The 25,742-nt window shown below is 43.9% G+C and overlaps 1 protein-coding gene across 1 annotated transcript in view; it reads right to left on the bottom strand.

Annotated features, from left to right (window-relative positions):
* FGFR3 (fibroblast growth factor receptor 3) overlaps positions 1 to 25,742 on the bottom strand; it is a 67,887-nt gene that overhangs the window by 17,035 nt on the left and 25,110 nt on the right. The window contains 7 exon segments of the mRNA XM_033148411.1: positions 886 to 1,030; positions 7,002 to 7,192; positions 9,129 to 9,138; positions 9,140 to 9,253; positions 10,574 to 10,743; positions 12,951 to 13,007; positions 23,343 to 23,606. Coding sequence (XP_033004302.1) covers positions 886 to 1,030; positions 7,002 to 7,192; positions 9,129 to 9,138; positions 9,140 to 9,253; positions 10,574 to 10,743; positions 12,951 to 13,007; positions 23,343 to 23,606 — 951 coding nt within the window.

Here is a 25,742-nt window from a genome sequence, read left to right as displayed (position 1 = left end):
GCCGTGGCATTCATTTGTAACAGAGCTTCGACATTCCCACCCAACAGAAGCCTACAGGTATTAGAAAGGCTGGTGATTGTGGAGTGGAAGCATGAGAGATTTTGTTCAGCAATAGATAGCCTCCACCAAGAACATTATGGGAACATTATGGGAAATTAGCTGTCAATGCCATAGGCCGTACAGTCGTACCTTGGGTTACGTACGCTTCGGGTTGCGTACTTTTCGGGTTACGAACTCCGCTAACCCGGAAGCGCAACCCGAAGCGTGCGCGATTCACGTAGGCACAGAAGCGTTTTCGCGGTCTGCGCATGCACATAAGTGATTTTTTCGGTTTGCGCACGCGCAGAACAAATTATTTGGGTTACGTCCTTTTTGGGTTATGTACGAATTAAGGACGTAACCCGGGGTACCACTGTACTGTGTAGGATTTATGACATAGAAGGCTTTGGTGTTCTCCAAAACTAAATATGGACAATCTAGCCAAAGAAGCACTTTTAATTAGATTCAACGACATTAAAAGCCACCCAATTCATAAAGTCAATATACAGAAATGTCAAATGCTTGAGCAGCAAATAGTCTGAAACAAACTGGTGGTGCAATGGAGGTAAAATTGTGCGTCACATCTCAGTAGATGGGCCATTTTGAGACTGAGTACGAGCATTGCACCTGCCCACTTAAATGCAACGTCATTCTGGGTTGAGAATCGGAAGCGTTCACTGCCAACTTGGTTAACAAGTTACGTGTCGCAGAGAAAGGTGAAGTGTGCCTCAACGCAAGCTGGCTGCAAGAGTAACAACTCATCTGTCGCTCAAGAATTTGGCATTTCGGAAGTGGGCACCGAGGCCCTTGAGAAAGGAAAGGGGGAAAGTGACAGAGCAGAAGTACCTGGTAATACCGTCAGCCAAGCAGTATGGTGTGTAAACCCAATAGAATTCCCAGCAAGACAAGTATATGCCCCAGCGTCCTCAAAAGTAACATTGCGTAAGTACAGAATTTCTAGCTCCTTATCTGTTTTGTTAACACCTGCTGTCTACGGAGGAAAAAAAAATACACAAGAAATAAGAAGGAAGGGGGGAGGGAACCCACAGGATTCCAAAGCCAAATTCCCAGAGAAGGCAACACAGATGCTCAGGCAAATTTCAAAAGCAGATTACAATATTTGAGAGGCCGAGTGGCTTGTCCTCATGCCCTACCACAACCAGTTGTTTAAAAAGCAAGGAGTTCCCTTCACCAGGCTCTTACTCTGTCCCACTAATAATGCATGCAAGCAAAAGCATCAGAATGGAAAAATTTCCTCCACATATATGACTGTCTTTTGGTTAGTGTGGCTGGGCAGGGAGACAGGGAAAGAGAGAGAGAGAAGGAAGGAGAAGGAAGAAAGAAAGAAGAGAGTAAGTCATGGTGAGTAAGGGCAAGGAGCGAGGATTAAAATGCAGTTAATGAGAGTAATTAAAGAAAAAGAGAGCTTAACTTTTAAAAATGTAAAACTGATCAGGATTCCCCCCCCCAACCCAACCAAACATCAAAGTTTGAAACCAGCGACTTGTTAACTCGTCCCACACTCTGGTGATTTCAACACACTTACATGCCAAATTACTGAAAGATTCCTGATGAAAGCTGGAGAAGGAATGGAATGGCCTGCCTCTTTCTCAGTTTCCGTCAGAGATCTTTCAGTATTGGCCTGTACGTTGTTTTGACTGCAGGGAGGTTTTCCTCTTCCTCCCCGATACCTGAATTTGACGTGCAGGAGATATTCAGAGTTCAATGAACAATGAAATCGGTAAAGACTATCTATAGATTATAACTAGGTTATGAGAGTTCAGGTCATAACATGCAACTCGAAGCGATAAAGATGTAGTGAGCAAAGTCAGACAGTCATCAATGTGGAATTTTTCCTTTGCAACTGATTATTTTTTTTAAAAAAAGCATTTTATTATCTTAAATATAAGTAGTGACATCACAACATACAGTATCAGTCCAACAGGAAAGACTACAAAGCGTTACAGCTCATTCTTTGCAGTTGCTAAGCCTTTGGGACAGAGTCGAGGGTTTACCTGGTTTTGATTTGTCAATGTGGAGCCAAAATGATTTTTCGGCTCTGCCTACGAAATTGGTGGCTCTACATAGATATTCGCCTTCATCTTGTTCTGTCACTTTAGACAAATTTAGGTAAGCATCTCCTTCAGCGTTTATACTGATCCAAGACTGCAGAATAGACAGAGACCTCAACGTCAGTAAACCAAACAATATCTTTGCATCACACATTAGACAGACAGGACTGAATTTCTGCTTCTTGGCTCTTTTTTTTTATTTAAAAAATGTACACATTACTTGACCAAAAGGGACTCTCTGATTTTGCTAGGGAGCCGAATTCTGTGTGTCCCCCCCCCCCCGCCAATGAGTTTCTTTCTTCCATTTTTTAAAGCAGACTGTGAAGCTGCTCATTTGAAATTTTTTCTTTGGTTGAAGGTTCTCGTTTTTAAAAACGAGCTCCCTTCAAATTTGCTGCAGTTCTCAGAGTTTACTTGCTCCTGACAAGCCAGTAAGTGTTACGGCTACTAATGGAGATTTCCTTAACGTTCACGCTGGAGGATCAGGGTTATGGTGGTTAATTGCGGCAGCTAGACGGGTGACTGGGAGTGGCCGCCGGGACCATATAACACCAGTCCTGAGAGATCTACATTGGCTCCCAGTACGTTCCGAGAACATTCAAAGTGTTGGTGCTGACCTTTAAAGCCCTAAACGGCCTCGGTCCTGTATACCTGAAGAGCGGTCCTCCACCCCCATCATTCAGCCCAGACACTGAGATCCAGCGCCGAGGGCCTTCTGGTCGGTTCCCTCACTGCGAGAAGCAAAACTACAGGGAACCAGGCAGAGGGCCTTCTCGGTAGTGGCGCCCGCCCTGTGGAACGCCCTCACCAATCAGAAGTCAGGGAATAAACAACTACCTGACATTCAGAAAATACTTGAAGGCAGCCCTGTTTAGGGAAGTTTTTAAACTGTGATATTTTAAATGTATTTTAATGTTTGGTGGAAGCTGCCCAGAGTGGCTGGGGAGACCCAGCCAGATGGGCGGGGTACAAATAATAAATTATTATTATTATTATTATTATTATTATTATTATTATTATATTAACACAGGAATACTGATGAGTCTCCGGTTCCCATTAGTGCGTGTCAGCATGAGGGATGTTGGCTACCCCTCCCTGAGGATCACCTTCATGCTAATTTGCTCGCTATTTGCAAAATATCCTTGGCTGGCCAAATCTAGCCAAGACACGGTTGTGTCACACAGACTAAAGAGCGAAGAATGAAAGGAACCATCCCTGGTCAGACTTCACTAACCTAGAGGCCCTCAAGTGGTTTTGGACTCCCAACAGATTAATTCAGCTCTGTGCTGGCTGGGGCTTATGGAGCTGTAGTCCCAAAATGTTTATAGAGAGGTTGCCAGGTTGGTTAAGGCTGTGCTAGAAGACTGTGGGCCGTGATCGTGGTTTAGGCAGGGTTGAAGACTCAAGCAAGCGCTTGGGATTCACTGTGGGCCTGGGGAATGGTTCAATTTGCCTGCTTCACTGCACCCAGACCGCTGAGTGATCTGCCAAGGTCCTGATGTTCGGCTTGCATAAAGATCATGAGATCTTCCATGATCTTCCAAGAGAACAGTACTTGCTTGGATGCCTCGAAGGTATGTCAGAAATGTAGTTTTGCTAGAGCTGGACACGAAGAGCCGAGAAAGGGAAATGCAGGCTCACAAACACAAGCAGATGGAGCTATGGCCAGCTATAAAAACTGCGTCCGGTCCTCATGCAAATTTTTGGGAGCACAGTATCCCCGTCATTTTAAAGGGGATCTCAGGATCAGTTGACAGACTGCTGCCCCACCCTGTGGATACTTCCCTATGGGTATTTAAGGATCCATATTATCTCGCCTTTAATCATTTATCTGCTGAAGTATTAACAGTTTGCACTTTCATAGAACTATTATCAAGGCCATATATAAGATCATGGCCAAGTCAGCCTCAATTACAACATCAGTAAATGCTGGTTGGTTAAGGAAGGCGGTGGAATCATGTTTGTAAAGGCCTGTCTAAACAGCACCGTTGTGAGAAGGTTATTTTATTATATTATTAAAGATTTTCTTGATTTACAAAACTGAGTGCAATGTCTCTCTCGTATTTTTTTTTCTTCCCCTATGTAACATTTTTACAAATCAGATTGGATTGTTGAGACATTAGGGAGAGAAGGGGGAAAGGAGGTAGGTGGGATGGTGGGGTGGGTGAGGTGGGGTGGGGTGACGACGTTTCTATTTCCTTAATATGTGTAGGGTTTGGTGTCAGCGTTGATTGTGTAGGTTCTCTGTTGTTCCGTTGTGTTTCTTTGGCAATGGGGGAGGTCGGGATTGGCGTAGGGTTGTGATTGTTCATTTGTGGTTGGCTGTGGTGATCTTTGGTTCCTGTGTGAGTGGGGTGGGTGGGTGTTTTGGAATCAGGTTAGCCATATTGATTTGTATGCTGTCGGTAGATTTTTGTCATTGTCTTGTTGGGCTGTGTGTGTGATGAAGGGGAACCATACCGGGGTGAAGGTGTCTTCTTCCTGTTTGTCCCCGTGTCAGTTTTAGGTTACTGGTTAGTTTTTCTAGTAGGGCTGTTTCCCATACTACTTGGTACCATTGGTCCATGTTTACTCCTGACAGGTCTTTCCAGTGTCTGGTTATAATGTTTCTGGCTGCTGAGAGTAGATGGATTATGAGTTCTTTGTGTTGTAAGTGGGCATTATTGTCTTGGAAGATGTTTAGTAAGACCAATTCTGGGGTGGTTTCTAACACCTGCTTGGTTATTTTACATATTTCTCGTGTGGTTGTTGTCCAGAATGTTTGGATTTTGGGGCACTCCCACCACATGTGGAAGTATATGCCTGTGGAGGTGCATCCTCTCCAGCATTTTGGTGAGGTTCCTGGGCATATTAGCACTAATTTTCTTGGTGTTAGATACCACCTGTAGGTTAGTTTTAGGGTGAGTTCTCTTCTTTTTGTTGATATGGATTCGGAAGGTTATTTGAAAGATGGCAGTAATGATTCCTCCTGAGCCTCTGCTGGCAGGGCCGGGCCTGCCTCACTGAAGGCTAGTAATGGCCAACCAAATCTAGGGTTGTGGGTGTTAGCATTTTCATCCCTCCCTTTCTGTCAATCTCCTGACTCAGTGAGGAGAGAGGTGGAGGAGCTTACTTGATAATTTTTATTCCTAACTGGTTCTTAACTGTCAGTTCTGTGGAGAGTATTTCTGAGGTAAAAATGTGTTCTCTTCTCTGCTAGGTGACTGAAAACTTATACAGGCTGTATATGGATATATGTTTAGCTTATAAATAAAAGAAGGATTACTTCAAAACCTCTGGAGCTGAACTTCATATATTTATTTGTGCTCACAGCTAGCATTCGTGAGTCCAAAATATATTGATAAATCCATCAGTGGGGAGCCACCAGAAGTGACCCATCAGTGAGGCTTGTTAGATGAAGAGGTGTTAGTTTAGAGCACTTTCCAAGCTCAGTTACATAGGGACTGGTGTTCATCTCTGTAGGCCTCGAGGCCATAAATCTATGCGCAGGTCCACATAATTCTGGATCCTGGTCTAGATAGATCAAGGAATGGATCTGCCACAGACATCAAAGCTGGGGACACTCCAATCTGGAATCAGGTTTTGGATTGGATTGCACTCCTCCTTAAAAAGAAAATTCCAACTTGGGGGGGTTCCACTGACATTGGAAGGGAGGTGGATGGTTTTGGCTGTACGGCTGCTGCACTCTATCCTACAGACCTGGCTTCCATCATCCATGCCCTAGTCACGCCTAGATTGGATTACCATGATGTGCACTGTGAGGGGACTGTTTCTGAAGAAACAGCTTGCAAACTTCAACTGGACCAAAATATATACAATTTTAACAGCCAGTTATGAATTCTGTTATTTCTCCCTAACTTTTATGCTGAAATAGAGTGTGCTTTTACATTCCGTCACTCTCCATACAACATACCACGTCACTAATGTGACAAGCACCATAATGCACTTTTCTTGTACATTATTGGCAAAGGAAGTAATCGTGTAGGAGAGGAAATCTTGTTTGAGATCTTGTTGCTGGGTCAGATGCTAAATCTGAAATCCTGTTACCGTAAGAATGGTCCTTTAAAGTAAGAATATTTCCCCCTCTTTTTCATTTGTACGGTTCTTTCAAGTGATTCCTACCATTCCGGGGGTTTGGACTAGATGACTGCCGGTGTCCTCCAAACATACAATTCTATGGTTCTATGAATCAATTTTTCAAAGTGATGAACATGTGTTATCCAGCTGCAGTACTGTATTTTCCGGCGTATAAGACGACCCCAACTTTTCCAGTTAAAATATAGAGTTTGAGATATACTCGATCGCAGATTCTCCACCTGGCGTATAAGACGACCCCTGACTTTTGAGAAGATTTTCCTGGATTAAAAAGTAGTCTTATACGCCGGAATATACAGTACTTACAATGACCCTGTAAGGCAAGTTGGTATGAACTTCTCTGTTGCATAACAGTGAATGCTGGGAGTTGAGGCTAAGAAGGAGTGGTTTGCCTAGGGACCATCATGGCAGGAGCGAGGCTCAACCAGAGATTTCCTGACTGATAGCAATCCTAACCATATCTCCTCAGAAAGTTCTATTCAATTCATTGCAGCCTACGTTTAGGTAAACTGGGATTAGGATTACAGCTGCAGTCTCTTAGCCATTACGCTGCACCAGCATAATTTGGACTTTGCAGAAGATTTTTCCCTCAAATGCACCTGCAAACTTGATGGGCGGAAATTAGAATGATACATGGTTTTCTGCCTGCTTTTAAGGGATGTGCCTTTAGCGTCAATAATGCCCAAATCAAGAGGCTCCAGAAGTATTTCACTGCTGGTAGGCAGTGCCTCAAGTGTACAGGTCAAACTCTAGCATGCAATGGGCCATAGAGGGGATGTGTAGTTGTGTACCAACCTTTAGGACAGTGACATACGGAGTCCCATCAGGTCCATATTTGCTTCCATTGACCTCCACGTGTTTCAGCCACTGGATGTGAGGCTGGGCATCGCTGTACACTTTGCAAAGGAATTTAACATCACTCCCAATCACCACAGTCTGGTTAGCAGGCAATCCTGCCTGGAGAATAGGACGGTGGGGTGATCTTTCTGCAGGAGAAAAGAAAGGAGGAATGAGCTGGCTCTTTCCGGTAGTTCATCAGGAACCTGCTCTATAGAGAGCGCTCTTTTGGTAAACAGTTCTTTTTCTGGAAAGCCTTTGAATGCTGCTGTGTGAATTCAGTCAGAGGAAGGATTCGCTGTAAACAACGGCAGGGCAACCGATTTCTGGCAAGGTGATTTGGTGCTTTGACTTGTTCTTCTATACAGTGAAGAATCTTCAGATTATGCATCAGCTACATCAGCATGGCAGCATACGGTCTCGGCCTAAGTTCAGACCGTAAGAAAAGTCAGGTACAGTGTTACCTCGGTTAAGAACTTAATTCGTTCTGGAGGTCCGTCCTTAACCTGAAACTGTTCTTAACCTGAGGTACCACTTTAGCTAATGGGGCCTCCCCGCTGCCGCCGGAGCACAATTTCTGTTCTCATCCTGAAGCAAAGTTCTTAACCTGAGGTACTATTTCTGGGTTAGTGGAGTCTGTAACCTGAAGCGTCTGTAATCCGAGGTACCACTGTATATGCTCAGCAGAACCACACAAGGAAGATAAATTAAAATAATACTCGGCAGGCAATGGAGGGTTTTCTCAAGGCTAAATAATTCTCTCCAGGGCTATCATCCTTGGGACCCAGTGACAGGTGGATGCACCAAGAGAAGGGATTGCAGCCACTTTGTTTTATACTTCTCTGATGAATCCTGGGCTAAAAAAAAGTTAAGAAGGGTGTAGTGGTGTAACCCCGAATGGTTCCTCAGAGCACCATGGGCCCTGACACTTGCTGCATGTTGACTCCAGGCCCAGTTCTCTTGGCCACATATAACTTATAACCTAACAGCCAGAAAGAGAGAAGACAACAAAAGACAGGAGCACTGTGGAGGCAGCATCAACAAATTCAGTCACAAGAGAATGCCAAGTTCTGCAGTCAGAGTACGTTGCAAACATAAGCCGTATGCAAGCACCAGTCCATTTGGACGACTGTAATGCACTGTATGGAATTAAAGAACCTCTTAAGGAATTAAAGAACCTCTTAATGAGGGTGAAAGAGGAGAGCACAGAATATGGTCTGAAGCTCAACATCAAAAAAACTAAGCTCATGGCCACTGGTCCCATCACCTCCTGACAAAAAGAAGGGGAAGAAATGGAGGCAGTGAGAGATTTTACTTTCTTGGGCTCCATGATCATTGCAGATGGTGACAGCAGTCACGAAATTAAAAGAGGCCTGCTTCTTGGGAGGAGAGCCATGACAAACCTAGACAGCATCTTCAAAAGCAGAGACATCACCTTGCCGACAAAGGTCCGTATAGTTAAAGCTATGGATTTCCCAGTAGTGATGTATGGAAGTGAGAGCTGGACCATAAAGAAGGCTGATCGCCGAAGAATTGATGCTTTTGAATTATGGTGCTGGAGGAGACTCTTGAGAGTCCCATGGACTGCAAGAAGATCAAACCTATCATTCTGAAGGAAATCAGCCCTGAGTGCTCAGTGGAAGGACAGATCCTGAAGCTGAGGCTCCAATACTCCTCATGAGAAGAGAAGACTCCCTGGGAAAAACCCTGATGTTGGGAAAGATGGAGGGCACAAGGAGAAGGGGACGACAGAGGACGAGATGGCTGGACAGTGTTCTCAAAGCTACTAGCATGAGTTTGACCAAACTGCGGGATGCAGTGGAAGACAGGATTGCCTGGCGGGCTCTGGTCTATCTATGGGGTCACGAGGAGTTGGACACAAGCTAAATGACTAAACAAGCAACAACAATGCCCTGTACGTGGGGCTGCCCTTGAATTCTGGAGGCTGCAATTGTGCAGACTTGTGACTACTAGGCCAGTAAGTGGAAAGCCCAGTGGGAAGGATCTAAATCACCTCCACGCCCAGCCCCAAGCCACCTTAGTAATACTGTCCGCCTGGTGCAAACAGGCAGAAAGAACACTTACCAAGAACATCAGAGCTGGTAGGTGTGCCAAATGATGCCATATTTATTCCGTACCACACAGGTGTAGTTGCCTCGATCTGATGGAACCACACTTTCCATGACGAGGCTCCACTGCTGATGTCGTAGCTGCAGAGGGCAAAAATGAAGAATAACCACAAATCAGCCTCCTTTGCAGGATCTATCTCAGAAGAGAGTGAAGTGGATTATGGGGAAAGGAAATCAAATTTGGAACCTGGTTGTTAAAAGTACAAAGACACCCTTAAAGCAACAAGGAAGCCGAGTCAATCTGAGCATTTTTTAATCAGCTCGGATCCCACTTTAAAGACTTTCTATCAAAAGTTTAATATCCCGACAGAAGCCTATTCCTATGTTGTTAAATATATAGTCTGCAGCCGGTTAATATGAGAATTAATCTCAAACATCAGAATGGCCAGGAAGAAGTATTTGATCACAGCCAAAACAACTTTTGAAATCCCACCCCCCCAAAACCCCCCAAACTCTCCATTTATAGGGCCTGATAAATGGGATTGGGGATTATTTATATGAACAATACAAACTTTTGAGGAATGAGCATTCATTTAATTCCTCAGGATGTTAATCACGGCAAATGTGCTAATTTAAAGCTAACAGTATTACTTTGTTTTCTCGAAGTGGCAGACATGCTTCCTGGTAATTTTTTTATATATATACACTAGATTCAGCAACATAGGAAAATTCTCATGAAATTTGTAAACGGGCAGCAACTAGGGGTGGGGAACTTAATAATAATAATAATAATAATAATAATAATATTTTATACCCCGCCCATCTGGCTGGGTTTCCCCAGCCACTTTGAGCGGCTACAACAGAATATTAAAAGCACAATAAAACATCAAACATTAAAAACTTCCCTAAACAGGGCTGCCTTCAGATGTCTTCTAAAAGTCAGATAGTTGTTTATTTCCTTGACATCTGATGGGAGGGCGTTCCACAGGGCGGGTGCCGCTACCGAGAAGGCCCTCTACCTGGTTCCCTGTAACTTCACTTCTTGCAGTGAGGGAACCACCAGAAAGGCCCCCGGAGCTGGACCTCAGTGTCCGGGCTGAATGATTCAGGAATAACCTGAATCTAATAATTCATCCAAATACATGGGGTTGGGGGGAGGGGAAATACCTACAACGTTGTTGATATGCTTCCAACTGTCTCACCAATATATTCAGTATATGACAGTACCCACGTCACATTTTGCATTCTAAAAATTATACCCAAGTAGAGAATCTGCAAACCAGTTTGGCTATAAAGAAGTACAGTCTGGAAAGGAAATTATCTGTGATGGTGGATCCCATATCCAATTGCCCTTTCAAAATTGTCCCGTGAGCAAAACTTCAGGTGTGACAATTCCAAGAGGTTTTCAAAGCTGGAGGTTAAGAAATGGACCAAATTGATATTAGACCGCTGACGTCTTACTTTGATGCCCCCAATACGGTGCTCTCCTCTGAATTCTTTGCCATTTTTCAGCCAGTGTATAGAAGGAGAGGGATTTCCAGCAGCTGGGCAGCGAAAGCGAACAGTGTTTGCAGCAGGAACAGCCAGAAGCTTCCTATCCATTATCTCAAGACGGGTCCAGTAAGGAGCAACTGCAGACACAAAGCAGAGCAACTGAAGAAACACACCATGTCCGTTGGCGAGCATGTGATGTGATCTATGATGTGGCAACAGCAGCCAAACTGCTACAGCTAGATTTGGTTTCAGCAAAATCATTATTATTTTCATTGGGGGGGGGGGGAGAGAGAGAGAACAAGGTAGTTGTTATTTGAGCCTTGGAGAAGCTTGCTGATGAGACCCAATTCTTGAAAGAACTGACACGGCTCCAGAGTAAACTCAGTCGAAATTAAACACAAACGTCATGCCAGGCTAGCATCGGAATAAGGTCCTCAGGCTATCTGAATGAGAAAGCTCTGGCTCTCTCCTCAGTAAAATGCTGAGCTCAGCAAGTCAAGAAAGGTGGGCAAATCCTCTCCACTTCCCAGTGGGGAGGAGTTGCGGTGGGCCACGTGGCCACCCAGAAAGTTCCGTGTCACCCGGAAGTTCCCAGCCACGTCATTTCCAGCCAGCCAATCCACTGGCTGGCTGGGGGGGGGGGGAAAGTGGCCTGGCCCCATTTAAACGGAGGCACGAGCCGGAGAGCGCCCTCTTGGCTCGCCTCCTCGATCTCCCACCCGCCCTTCCTATTTTCAGTTTCAACATTGGCCTTGCTATGGACTTCGGTTGGTCGCAGTTGAGGGGCCTGGTAGGGAATTTTTCCACTTGGCAAACTGGCATGGGCCATTTGGTTTTCCGCCTACTTCGTAGCAATCGTCACAACTTTGTAAGGTTTGGCGGTTAGGCATTGGTTGATTTTATGATGGGGGAGGTGTGGCCATCACCTGCCCCTCCAAGCTTTAGGGTATTCCGTTAAAGGAATCCGGGGGCTAGGGCCATGCCATGACTCCGTCGGGAACCCAGGGGGAGTTCGAGTTGGTTTGCATCGACAGGGCCTCCCCCTACCAGTGGCTGACCCTTACCGGACTCCCTGCGTGATGGAGTCAGCTATAGTTGGGTCAATTCCAATGCCTAAGCCAATACTGCTGACCTTCTGTAACCCAATAAGTTGTGGCCTAAATTTGCCCAATAACCATTAACCTAATATACACACCCATTTTTTAAAGGAAGAGCTTCCTGATTAATTTTGAAACTTTTTTTTTAAATCACTAGTCATCCATTGTCCCAAATACATAGGAAAAGCAAAAAGGCTTTTAAAAATCATAAGTGATTTCAATTTTAAAGGGTTCTGCTACCTTTCAGCGCAGTGGTTTTGAAATACCACTGTCCTTCCAAGGTATTTTTTTTAAATATCTTTTTATTTAATTTTCAACAACAACCACAAACACCAACGTACATCCTTACATACAAAAAGACAAACAAAAATATACTTACATAACTAATATACCTTGTTATAACAATAATTAAACATAAAATAGTATATAAATAAATAGTAGTTTTATAGCCATTCCATTCGTATCAGAAGAAGGCTAAGTTGTATATTAATATATTTATGTTAGACCTTCCCATTCTCATCTCTCCACTAATTCAAATCAAGTAAATTTAATCAAAAAGAGTATGACACTTGACAACCGCCAACTCTGTTACTGAAGATCATTATGTAAATTCACATATTGCTTACCACTATATTATATCAGAATTGGACAAGAGTTATTCCAACGTAAGAACCGTGTTTGATGTTGCAGCGCTTCCAAGGTATTTTCCTTGGTTTTCTTTAAGTAGGCAGCACTCTTTCTTGGCACACTTACAAATATCGCATATTGCCTCCAAATTAGGCAGTGGTAGAAGTGAACACATTATGCTGAATGGAAATCTCCCCCCCTGCCCACCCGCAATTCAGTTTCTATTTAAGGACACCAATGGGGGGAGGCACTGTGAGCAACAGAAACAGAAGAAGAGTTACACACCCATTTCTTAAAGGAAGAGCTTCCTGATTAATTTGAAACTTTTTTAAAAGTGAAGAATGGATTGGTGCCCTTAGAAAACAATTGAGAAATTGAGGACTGGGGTGCAGCAGCGTAACCACTCAAAAAGATAACAGTAAAAACACTGAAACACTGAAAAGTTTTGACTCAGTGCTAGATATTGTAAAACAAAGGTGAAATCACTGGAGCCTCCATGCCAATCTTCCCCCCCCCCAATGATTCCAAGAGTTCCAAGCCCCATTGATTCCAATAGTTTAGCTAACGTAAGCATTCCTGAGAATTAGACTTTGTATATGTCCCGAACCCCAGATATTTACCTCCGTCTTCAGAGTCATCTTCATCTTCATCTTCATCATCACCTGACGATGGAGAATCTTGAAAGAGAAGGAAGGGAGGGGTGGAGATTACATTTTGTTGGAGCCAAAATTTTGAACTCATTCCTGCAACGATCTTCCATTATCAAAACATTAACCGGCACATCCCAACGTTATCCCAATAAAGCTGTGATCTTCTGAACTAAACTTTTACTTCTGAGCTTACCAATACAAAAATCCACTCATCCGCAAATACAGGGATACAGTCCGGCTAAGCCCAGAATATCAATAATGATCTTCAGAACAAAGGAGATTAAAAAACCACGGGTGGTTCAGTTCTATCAATGTCCTCCTTAAAGTAGGGCATTCTGAACTTGAGGCAGTACAGTGGTACCTCGGTTTAAGAACAGCCCTGTTTACGAACTATTTGGTTTATGAACTCCGCAAAACCGGAAGTAGTGTCCCGGTTTGCGAACTTTAGACTCTTGAGAGTCCCATGGACTGCAAGAAGATCAAACCTATCCATTCTGAAGGAAATCAGCCCTGAGTGCTCACTAGAAGGACAGATCCTGAAGTTGAGGCTCCAGTACTTTGGCCACCTCACGAGAAGAGAAGACTCCCTAGAAAAGACCCTGATGTTGGGAAAGATGGAGGGCACAAGGAGAAGGGGACGACAGAGGATGAGATGGTTGGACAGTGTTCTCGAAGCTACTAACATGAGTTTGGCCAAACTGCGGGAGGCAGTGAAGGATAGGCGTGCTCTGGTCCATGGGGTCACGAAGAGTCGGACACGACTGAAACGACTGAACAACAACAACAAAAGAACGGAATCCCGAACGGTGGAAGGGCACCGGCGGTGGGAGGCCTCATTAGGGAAAGCGTGCCTCGGTTTAAGAACGGTTTCGGTTTAAAAACAGACTTCCGGAACTGATTAAGTTTGTAAACCGAGGTACCACTGTACTCAAAATACAGGAAGACCAGTAAGGACAGTGGAATTATTATTTCTTGCTATCTGGACACAGCTTCTGTTTATGCAGCCTAAGACTGCAATTTTAGGAGTTAAATCAACTGCTGGCTCACATTTAGTCTCGCGATCAGCTAAGACAGACCTCTTCACCCTCCCAGTAAGAATAGTGACGCAATTGCTGGGAAGTTGGGATGGACGTTCCGCTCTACCTAGAGAGCGACTTCTGTTAAAAGGCGCTAATGAAAACCAACCAAAATCTCAATTCCAAAATGTCCCCTTTTGTTTGCACTTTTCTACAAAATGAGGATGCTCAGAAACCTTTATATAAGCAGTTCGAGCAAAGATGTGCCAAAGAAATTGTCCCTGAAGAAATCTGGTGAAATGACAGGTACCCACATGAGGGGGGGGGGGGAAATGGAGCAACTGAAAGGATGGTGTTTTACCCAGATCGCTTGGGTGGCTGCTACACGTAACAAGGGAACACATTGACTGAGGTTTTTGTAGTCTGCTTTTAAAAAACTCAAATAAAAAGAATGAAAACACATCGAAACTAAATAAAAAATTCACCCCAGTAGCACCTTAGAGACCCAACTAAGTTTGTTCTTGGTATGAGCTTTCATGTGCATGCACACTTCTTCAGATACACTGAAACAGAAGTCACCAGACCCTTATATATAGTGAGAGGGTGGGGAGGGGTATTACTCAGAAGGGTGGTGGGAATGGGTGATTGACTGATAGGTGTGGAAAAACTGTTGACGACTGTTAACGACTGCAATTGGTCTTACAGGAAAAAGCAATGGGTGAGATGGCTAAAGATAGCTTTGTCGTGTATAATGAGATAAGAATCCAATGTCTCTATTCAGACCAGGTCTCTCAATGGTTTTAAGTTTAGTAATGAGTTGCAATTCAGCAACTTCTCTTTCCAGTCTATTTCTGAAATTCTTTTGTAATATGACAGCTACTTTGAGATCTTGTATAGAATGTCCTGGGAGACTGAGGTGTTCTCCTACTGGTTTCTCTGTCTTGTGATTTATGTCCATTTATCCTACGCCAAAGGATAAAGGTAAAGGTAAAGTACCCCTGACTGTTACATCCAGTCGCGGACGACTCTGGGCTTGCAGCGCTCATCTCGTTGTATAGGCCGAGGGAGCCGGCGTTTGTCCGCAGACAGTTTTTCCAGGTCAGCAGAGCACGGAAACGCCATTTACCTTCCTGCCGGAACGGTACCTATTTATCTACTTGCACTGCGTGCTTTTGAACTGCTAGGTTGGCAGGACCAGGGACCGAACAATGGGAGCTCATCCCGTCGTGGGGATTCGAACCGCCGACCTTCTGATTCACAAGCCCTTGGCTCTGTGGTTTAGACCACAGCGCCACCCGCGTCCCTCTACGCCAAAGGATAAATGGACATAAATCTGACATCAGAAATCGCAAGATACATGATAAAGCTATTTCTAGCCATCTCACCCCTTGCTTTTATAAGGGTCCGGTAACTTCTGTTTCAGTGTATTATTTTGTTTCGATTACGGCAGACCAACAGGGCTACCTACCTGTAATGAAAATATAATGTCTTTGATATTTATAAAAAAAATCTCTTTAATGTCAACTCTCATCCAAAATAAACGGGCAATGCACAGGTGCCCTTTCAGAAGAACTCTTGTTGTTTAGTGTGGCATCACCTACAACTTTGGAACTCCCTGCCTATTGAGATCAAGCAGGGGCCTTCACTGTACTCTTTTCAGCACCTGTTTAAGACATTCTAGTATAGACAAGCCTACCCAGATGCTTAGACAGTTGAGGTCATTTTAATCTGTTTTAGTATTTTAACTTTTAATTTTTGTATGCTTTAAAGTGGGGTTGTGATTTTTTTTTTTTAATTGATATTACCATCTATATTTTGTAAATCACTTTGGTTTTTTTAACAATCATTGCTCTTTAATAAGTTCAATTGGCACATTCTGATAATTTCCGTTTTCACATTTTTAAAGGCTCACAAGCTCGTTTTAAGTCGGCTGCTTGTCGATGCCCAGTATAAAAGTGGTTTTGCTGAGGAAATCGGCTCGGCTCTACTCATGTTTGTGATTCAAATTCCCCATTGCCAAGAGCCAGGCACTGCAAATGGAAAAACAAGCAAGATCATGTTTATTGCCCCTGTGCAGCTACGCGGACTCTATATTTACAGTCAGTTGTTGTAACACGAAAATATCTCTAGGTCCTTTTTGCTCTTCCACGTCGCTGAGAATGTTCTCTTCTGCTCTTTGGAGCTTCTTGAAATCCAAAATTTCTTTGGAAACCACAACCTGAATGCAACATTCCAGCTAAGGGTGCGGCAATAAAAATATATTATATATGCAGCAATATATTGTTTTATTTTCAGTACTCTTTCATTTACACTGCATAATGTAAAACTGCCCCTGAACCGAGAGAATATACTTCCACTGAGATGATTTTAATTAAGTGTTAACAGGTTATCGCAGGAAACCGGGGCCCTGCGGGACTTAACATCCTTCCGCAGGGCCTGCAGGTCCCCTCTATGAGACCATGTAAGTTACCTCTTTGGCCCTTTTATCGGCCCATGTGGGACCAACATGCATAGCTGGCCCTGATGAACACTTGAGGTTCCCGACCCCTATGGTTGTAATTCGTGGGCAATCATTTACGGTAATTTTATCCTGATTCTAATTTTTAAGCTGTATTTTAATCAATCGTTTGATTGTGTTTTAATGTATTTGATATTCGATGTTAGCCGCCCTGAGCCCAGTCTTGGCCAGGGAGGGCGGGGTATAAATAAAAATTTACTTACTTACTTAACATTTCAATCTGAAACATACTCATTTGGAAGTCATTTCAAAAACTGTGCTTGTCGAGTCACAGCCCAAGCCTCCAATTTTTGCACTGGTGCAACATCCTACATTCCTCCCATTTTTGCACTGGTGCAACAACCTAGATTTCTTCAATTTTTGCACTGGTGCAACACCCTACATTCCTCCAATTTTTGCACTGGTGCAACATCCTACATTCCTCCCATTTTTGCACTGGTGCAACATCCTACATTCCTACAATTTTTGCACTGGTGCAACATCCTACATTCCTACAATTTTTGCACTGGTGCAACATCCTACATTCCTACAATTTTTGCACTGGTGCAACACCCTACATTCCTACAATTTTTGCACTGGTGCAACACCCTACATTCCTCCAATTTTTGCACTGGTGCAAAAACCTACATTCCTACAATTTTTGCACTGGTGCAACACCCTACATTCCTCCAATTTTTGCACTGGTGCAACATCCTACATTCGAGCCATGCATGGCACGCCCAGCCTTAGTTGCATTTGATAAGCAGCACCAATCTTTTTTTTTTTTTGGACCAGTTTCATACTGTATTTTCATCCTTGGGTCCATTCATTATCTGAGAAACACTCTGCTGCGATCATGTTTCAGGGCAATGGGGAACGTGTTGCCACGAGAAGCCAAAAGACCTGTCAGATGGCATGTTGAGTTCCACCCTTTATGGCCCTGCCTAGGTGCTTTTGCACAACAATATGACGCCACATCTGATGCGGAGGTATCCACAGCCAGCTTGGAAGCAGAGGCGATTGCACCAGGGCAGTGTTGTGTATTAAGCAATAACGCAGTCAAGATGTTTAATATAGTGTATTGTGTTGTATTACAGACCTAATTTGAATGTACAAGTTACAGCGGGAACGGCAATCATTTGCTGATTCAGGCAGCAGGATTTGGATCCTCTGCCGGATTGGTTTCCACGGGAGGGAAGACGTGCCATTGGTTCCCGCCAAAATGTATCTTCTCCCTACTAGATGACTGTTATTATATAAACCCCAGTTTTCACCATTCCTTGCTGGCTCTTCCCTGTTTCCGAAATAAAGAGATGTTGTACCTGATTCTTGCCTCCAGTTATTAACGACACTACAGGCAACATCCCAATTTAGCTGGCGATGTTGCAAGTCGTGTCAACTGCACTGCCTTTCCATTCGCACCCTTGAAGATTGATGCTTAATGAGTAAACATGGAAGGGGGCACAGACGAGTGCGGCTGTTCCACCTCCCTGGTCATTCTGCTGGCCCTCTTTTGACTTGGAGGACGGTTTGCTGAAGCAGGGAGCCTCAAGTATCTGTGTCGGCTCCCTGAAGCTTCCAGGAATCTGGAAAATCAGAGTTCTAAAACACACAGAATGCTCCCCACTTCAGGGGTTTGCGGAGAATGTTGAGAAATGTGATGTGAAGCATGGCTGGTGTGATCATCCCTATAGCCCACCTCATGTGTTTACAGGCAGAGCAATCCCAAATACGGGAAGCCAGAGAGTATTTTAGGCTGGGATAAATAAAGCTAGTGTAACTTGGTTTAGGAACAGGGCTACCGCTGGTTGAGCCAACCCTAGTCTGGCTGAGGAAAAACCAAGTGTTTAAAACAAGATTTTCACTTACACCACCAATGTAACTTACACTGGGTTGCTAGTTGATGTGACTGAGCTGAACGGGGTTCGGAATGGGGGTTAAATCTCTGCTGCCCCATCTCATCCCTGCCCCCCTTATTGGCTGGGTTGAGATGGAGGGACTCAGGCCAGCACTATCGCCAGGGTGAGGGATTTAGCCTTGGCACAGGTAGAGACACCTGCTTGCCTATTGCAAACTCTTGATTAGACAGTAAGTAGAGATGTAAAATTTCCGGAAATTTTGAAGCTGGGAAAAAACCTGGTTTTTTTTCCGGGGGGAAACAGAAATTTTCGGAAAGATTGAAAAAAAGGCTACATTAGCACTTCTTTTTTCTTTTCCAGATTGAAAGTCATTCTGTTACTTTAGAAGCATAAAATATAACTATGGACAATTTTAGTGGGCATAAAATTATCACAACTAGCATATTAAAAATATAGTGTATCCAAACAATTATTACAAACATAATTTATATTTAAAATAATATTTATTTGTATTTGTAACAAATGGAGCAACAATGTCCTGAACTGTTTACTAGTTTATGTGGAACAAAAAAAAAAAAAAACCCCACAAAACAATTTTTAAAAATCCAGAAGTAACAATTATTCATTGGAGAGTTCAGTTTGTAACCTAGGGCTTGCTTGTCCTCACAGAAATTAGAATAATGTGATACCATAAATATTTTTTAGAAATGATTTATAAAATATTTGAACCCCTTATCTTAAAATATTTTATTCATCATGTTAAAATAAAACATTCCACAATCTATTTTTTATTTTTTCAATTTTTCGGGAAAAAACAAAAAAGTCTTCAGGAAAACAACGGAAAAAATCTGGTTTTTTAAAAAAAATATCCGGGTTTTTCCCAGGCCTTCACATCTCTATTGGACAGTGGATCTAAGATTTGGACCGCTTCCTTAAATGTTAAGCGTTATCACTTGAATAGGGCTCGTTTTTAATAATTCTTTTACCAGCTCAGAGAATCCAAGAGATTGGGTGCATAAATATACACTGAAAGACAATGACTAGTTTACAGTGCATCGCACAGTTAGAGAAGGTTTGTTCCCTCCTTACCTTCTATTTGTGCCATCGAAACCACACTACGGGCCAGATTCAACTAAATGGTTGCACTAGCAAGGGCCAGCACAATGAATCCCACTAGCACCCACAGGGCTTTCCCCTGTCCCCCACCTCTCCTCCCATGCCCCCCAATAGTCTCTGGGGGTTCAGGAGGACCCCCAGAACAGTGTGCTGGGGGTGGAGAGGGGAGATCATTCTGTCGGGCAAGCAGAAATGCTTGTGCTAATAGAACAATCGCAATACCGCAATGTCTCTTTTCTCCCGTTATCTGCCCATGCTTGATCTTCAATTGTAGCCATTAAGGCCGAGAGTGAGCAGGAGAGAAAGCGTGTACACATGGCCACCAAACCATTAATTTATGTTTCTTCAGCTCGAGAAGGAGAAAGGGACCACCCTAAATGCTCAAGAAAACCCAGGACAGACACCTAGAGAAAAATGGGTGGGTGGGGGTGCGACGAACCTCCACTTCAGACTCTCCCCTCGTTACTAAGTGAATTTTTAATCAGGTGTTCTGGGTCAAATTACAATGCACCCCACCTGTCCCTCTGAGGTCCGTCTGTTATTTCAATCCCCTTTTATCTATAACCTGGGGATCCCTTAGTAACGGGAGTTTTCCTGTCCAGCGGCCGTGGCCGGTTATATCCTCTGCTCAGGGCTTCAGGGGTTAACCTCTCCTTTGCCTACAGTTCGGGGTCTCTCTTTATTAGATCCCCTCACTATACCAGTTAGCTAAGCCCTCTTAGCAACTCTGTGGCAATACCAGGGTTTCCGCCCGCTAGCCCCTCCTGAGGGAACTCCAAGACACAAACTATCCCCCTTCAGGTTAGTTTTGTCCTTTCCCTGAGTTCACCTCCTCAAGAGCCTATATAACTCGCTGGACCAAATGAACGACGATATTTTCTGAGCTCACAATAAGAGGTTTTTATTTCTTACAGAACATAACAGTTTCCGCAATGATTCATAAGCTTAGTTTCATAACAGTGTAAACTCTTTCTTTCAGCAAAAAATACACATCTTCAATGATCCTAACCTAACCTAACCTAACCTAAACTTAACCTGGCCCCACACCCTCCTTCTTCCAGTCACCACTCTCCCCACACCAACGGCTCCTCCCTCCTTTTAAAGAGCGGAATGTCCCGCCTCCCAAGGGGTATCTGCCACTCAAACTGGGGTGCCCATTAACTCCTAAAACACCGTGGGTTTCTGAACATCCCCTAACTTAGATCTGATTCATTACAGGGGGAAGAGAAGTTGAACGGCAGCAAACTGGTAGCTACAGTGGTACCTCTGGTTACGAACTTAATTCGTTCTGGAGGTCCGTTCTTAACCTGAGGTACCACTTTAGCTAATGGGGCCTCCCGCTGCCGCCGCGCCGCAATTTCTGCTCTCATCCTGAGGTAAAGTTCTTAAGCCGAAGGTACTACTTCCGGGTTAGCGGAGTCTGTAAACCGAAGTGTTTGTAACCCGAGGTGTTTGTAACCCGAGGTACCACTGTATTAGGTTTAGTTTAACACACAGTCTAGGGGGAATTCCTGATCACCCCAAGCAGGCAAAATGACTGGAATTACAGCTTCTTGCATCATGAACTCCACACCTCAGATTAAAACTGTCACTTTAATGTCTAGAAATGAACAATGAGAAATTCAGTCGTCTTTCTTTCAGCTCACCCAAACAGCCCTTCCATCACAGCTCTTTAAATGCCTAATGGAGGTGTGGGCGCCTCAGCAAGCAGTTAGCCAAACCATCCTCTCTCACCTTCCTGCAGTACCCTCACCATGATGCAGCTGGTACAAATATGATAGAAATCTTAACATTTCTCACTCGAAACAATTTCCTGACCTATTTTAGACTGAACTTCAATTTGCAGACTGCTGCCCTAGTCAAAACGAGGGGTGGAGGGATCTGGCAATTTCTGTTCTCTCACTCGCTCATTCTTCCAATCTTAAATTTAGTTCTATGCTGGTCTTCGACCGTAATAAATTATCTATCTATCTATCTAAATTCAGTTCTCCACATTTCTGCAGCTTTCTGTGATTTTTAAAAAAAACATTTTTAGCATTTTAGTGCTAAGTTCCCCAAATAAACACAATTTGTATGCACTTGTGACTAATGTATACCTTTTTGGAAGCAATTTCTCCCAGTATAAGGCATTTTTGTATGTTATTTTCATCAACATATTGATTTTTATGCACACTCCCCTCCCCAAATATATGCATGATTGCAAACACTGGTTTGACCAACTGCATCACAAAATTCAGGTGTTAATTTTGAAGGGTGGCTCTTTCCAACCATATATTGTTTCAGAAAGTAGATTTGGCTTTAAATGCAAACCGAATCAAATTTCTTCCCATTCATGGTCGTTATACATTGGCCTGTGAACTTGAATGCACTCCAAGTATCATGAAAAGATCAAAACAAAAACATAAGTTGGTAAAGAGAGATGCATCCTCTATAATGCACGAATTCTCAGCAGTGACGTTCCCTTTTCACATCTACTCTGGGGGCTGCCCAGCACCGTGAACACCTCTGGATTCTTGAGCAAGTGCCATGGGTTCCACCCCATCATTTCTCTCCCCCCCCTCCCCTGGACCAGTCTAACCAGAACCAAGAGAGAGACAGTCAAGAGACAATGGAGTGCGTCTCCAGGGGTGAAGTCAAGCTGCTGTGTTTGCAGTACCCAAGGGACCTCCCTGGAGCTCAAGCCTGGACAATGTTTATGGAGGTCCTGAGCTGCCCAGGCAACAAGACATCCCTATTGGCCTTGCTGTTACTGGAAGGAGGCGTCCAACAGTCTTAGGGATCCCACTCCTTACTGGTGTAGGGTTCACTCCTTAGCTGCCTTCTTCTCCCAAAAATATCCCACAAGGCAGTGGAGCTTTGGATCAGAGCTTTCCTTCTCCTAGGTGGCCTACCTTCTCTGGTTGATGAGCCCCATCTGCCCCTCTACAGCAGGTACAGAAACTAGCCTCGTCCCCTCAATCCGCCAGAACCTGTCTTCACATGCAGGGGATGTCCAAGGGTTTGAGACCCACGGGCTACCCTTGCCCAGTTTAGCTGGCCATTCAAAGCCGTTCCCAAGAAATGGCTGCTGTTGCATGCACAGCTTCCAGGGGCCACAGGTGAGACCAAAAGTAGACAAACTACAACAGTGGAAAAATCATTCATGTCCATGACCAAGCACCTAGGGTCCTGCTATTATTCCACAGAGAGCATTCCAGAACCTGAGTTAGCAGTCTTTAGCTTCTTTGCTAACCTAACACTTTTCAAGTCAGGAAGCTGTAACCTAGGCAGACTGAACGGTATCACAAACTTGATTGGATAATACGAAGGAAACAACATTGGGTCAAACAACACTGGCCAAAGCAATTCGATTTTCAGATCAGATTAGAACCAGATGCAAAACTCTTTAAAGCTCTTTAAGGTTATAGCGAGTAATTGGAAAAAATGCAGAAGAGCTAGGGGTGAACCAATGGAGGAAAAAACCTGAATAATATTATAATTTTAGAATACCTAACTGTGAAGATATGCAGAATGAAAGGGTTTAAGGTCAGTGAGAAAGAGGAGGGTTGGTTTGAGAGGATATTGAATTATTTGGGCAGGTTTGAACAATTTGGGGTAATTAAAATGTTAAAAGTTAAACGAACCTTGTGGAAGGTGGAGTGTTAATTTATATAGAATTGTAGATATGGTGGATTTGAATATGTTTTTATTGTTCATGTACACCCAATGTATCGGCCGCCTGGGGGTTTTCACTGTTTGTGTTTGGGTTGTTGGTAAAATAAATAAATAAATCTCTTTAAAACACACTTTGGATTTGGGGATGTAAGTATGGATCCAGGTGATCTGCAGAAAAGCAAAGAGAAAACAGAGGGGGGGGGAACTTCACTGAACTCACCTGTCACTCGTACTGTGAAGTTCCTGAGCATTTCAGTGGAGTGCCTTGGCTTACAGCTGTACAGGCCAGAGTCATCGTAAGATACATTGATAATCCTTAACAACTTCTGGACAAGATGAGTTCGGTTAGTAGGTGAAATCCCAATGCCATCTTTATACCAGAAGACAGACATAGAAGAGCCCGGAGAGTTACACAGGAGTTCGATGTTCTCGCCACTGCCAACCACCAGTTCCTCAAGGAATGTTGTATCAGTCCTTAAATAATCTGCAAGGAAAGAAAATGGATGCTATACAATTCTTGTTTACTCAGAACATCTAAACATGATCATAACCATATTCTAAAGGTAAAGGACCCCTGGACGATTAAGTCCAGTCAAAGGCAACTATGGGTGCTCATCTTACTTTCAGGCCGAGGGAGCCGGCGTTTGTCCACAGACCACTTTCTGGGCCATGTGGCCAGCAGGACTAAACCGCTTCTGGCGCAACGGAACACCATGACGGAAACCAGAGCGCATGCAAACGCCATTTACTTTCCCGCCACAGCGGTACCTATTTATCTACTTGCGCTGGCGTGCTTTCGAACTGCTAGGTAGGTAGGAGCTGGGACAGAGCAACGGGAGCTCACCCCGTCGCGGGGATTCAAACAACAGACCTTCTGATCAGCAAGCCCAAGAGGCTCAGTGGTTTAGACCCATAGGTAAGTCTCTCTCTTGTTTGTTCGCCCTTGCTTTTCATGAGTCACAACCTTCCTCTCCTCTGGTCCTGGGTCACCCATCTCTCCTCTCCATGCCTTCATCCACTAACTCATCTGCCCTCTGGCTCCTGCCATCACCAGCCACGTTCCCTTTATCTCCTGCTTCCCCACCCTTTCACAGACACCAGTGTCTCTTCTACGTGCTTCCTTCTGCCACAGTGGATTTCCTATTTCATCTGCATCTCACATCCTCTCATTTTCCTGCATATGTTTCTTGCCTTCTCTACCAAGAATCTTTTCCATTCCGGAGCTGATCTGTGGAATATATCAATTAAATATGTTGATGCCTCTAGGCACGTAGAGGCGGCTTTTCTTCTCATTTTTAGGAAACTGTAGAATTGAAGAGCGCTTTGTGATAGGTTGCCTAGCTCCCAAGCAAGCTTGAGACCCAGTACCACTCTGTTTATGCACACAACAATCGCTGATCAAAGGTAATGAAAGGCTGTTCACTTGTGAAATGAGCTTTCTTTAGAGATGTCATACGCCCAGATTATCCTGGACACAGGTGGGAAACAAACTTTCAAAGGGCGTCCTGGCGGATTTTCTCAGAATCGGCAAAAAAACGATCATATGGCAAGCAGGGTATTTTTTTAAATTTAAAAATTCTTTTTAAATTGTCAATAACTTTGACAAGAAAGAAAGAAAGAAAGAAAGAATGAAAGAAAGAAAGAAAGAAAGAAAGAGAAAAGCTCAACAAACTTTGTCCAGATATTCACTTTTGGGAATATGGCAACCCTACTTAAAGCTATGGTTTTCCCAGTAGTGGTGGATGGAAGCGAGAGCTGGACCATAAAGAAGGCTGGTCGCCGAAGAATTGATGCTTTTGAATTATAGTGCTGGAGGAGACTCTTGAGAGTCCCATGGACTGCAAGAAGATCAAACCTATCCATTCTGAAGAAAATCAGCCCTGAGTGCTCACTGGAAGGACAGATCCTGAAGCTGAGGCTCCAATACCTCATGAGAAGAGAAGACTCCCTGGAAAAGACCCTGATGTTGGGAAAGATGGAGGGCACAAGGAGAAGGGGACAACAAAGGACAAGATGGTTGGACAGTATTCTCGAAGCTACCAACATGAGTCTGACCAAACTGCAGGAGGCAGTGGAAGACAGGAGTGCCTGGCGTGCTCTGGTCCATGGGGTCACGAAGAGTCGGACACGACTAAATGACTAAACAACAACAACAACAACAACATTCTTCAAAACTTGCTTCTGATTAGAGCTGCCCCAACTCACTCCTTTGGGGAATTTAGGGAAGGAAGCAGCTAGAGAAAAGAAAGTTTCCTGGAAAGTTCAACTCCCACTCAACACACACACAACAATTGTTTAAATTATAACTGCTGGCTCTGGTAGTCACACAATCCATGCCTGACCCACTTTCTGTCTCAGTCTACCGCTGCTGCGACAAGCATTTGATTGCGGGCAAAAGTCCCTTACTCTCCCTTCTTTTCAAAGTGGCCAGGAAAGCTTCCAATATAGGGCTGGTGTTCTGGAATAGCTTGAGGAAACCCTCGAGGAAACTTACAGATTGCAAGGAACAGGCCCCACCTTGGACATGCTTTCTACAAGATAGAATCGCAATGCCAGAATGAAGCTTTCATGTGAGAGGTGATGTTCAATGGCTTGGGAACTAACTTTGGTTTTTCATTTG

Source organism: Lacerta agilis, chromosome 5 (assembly GCF_009819535.1).
Source record: "Lacerta agilis isolate rLacAgi1 chromosome 5, rLacAgi1.pri, whole genome shotgun sequence".
NCBI classification, from domain to species: Eukaryota; Metazoa; Chordata; class Lepidosauria; order Squamata; family Lacertidae; genus Lacerta; species Lacerta agilis.
This window is presented reverse-complemented; position numbering and strand designations above follow the sequence as displayed.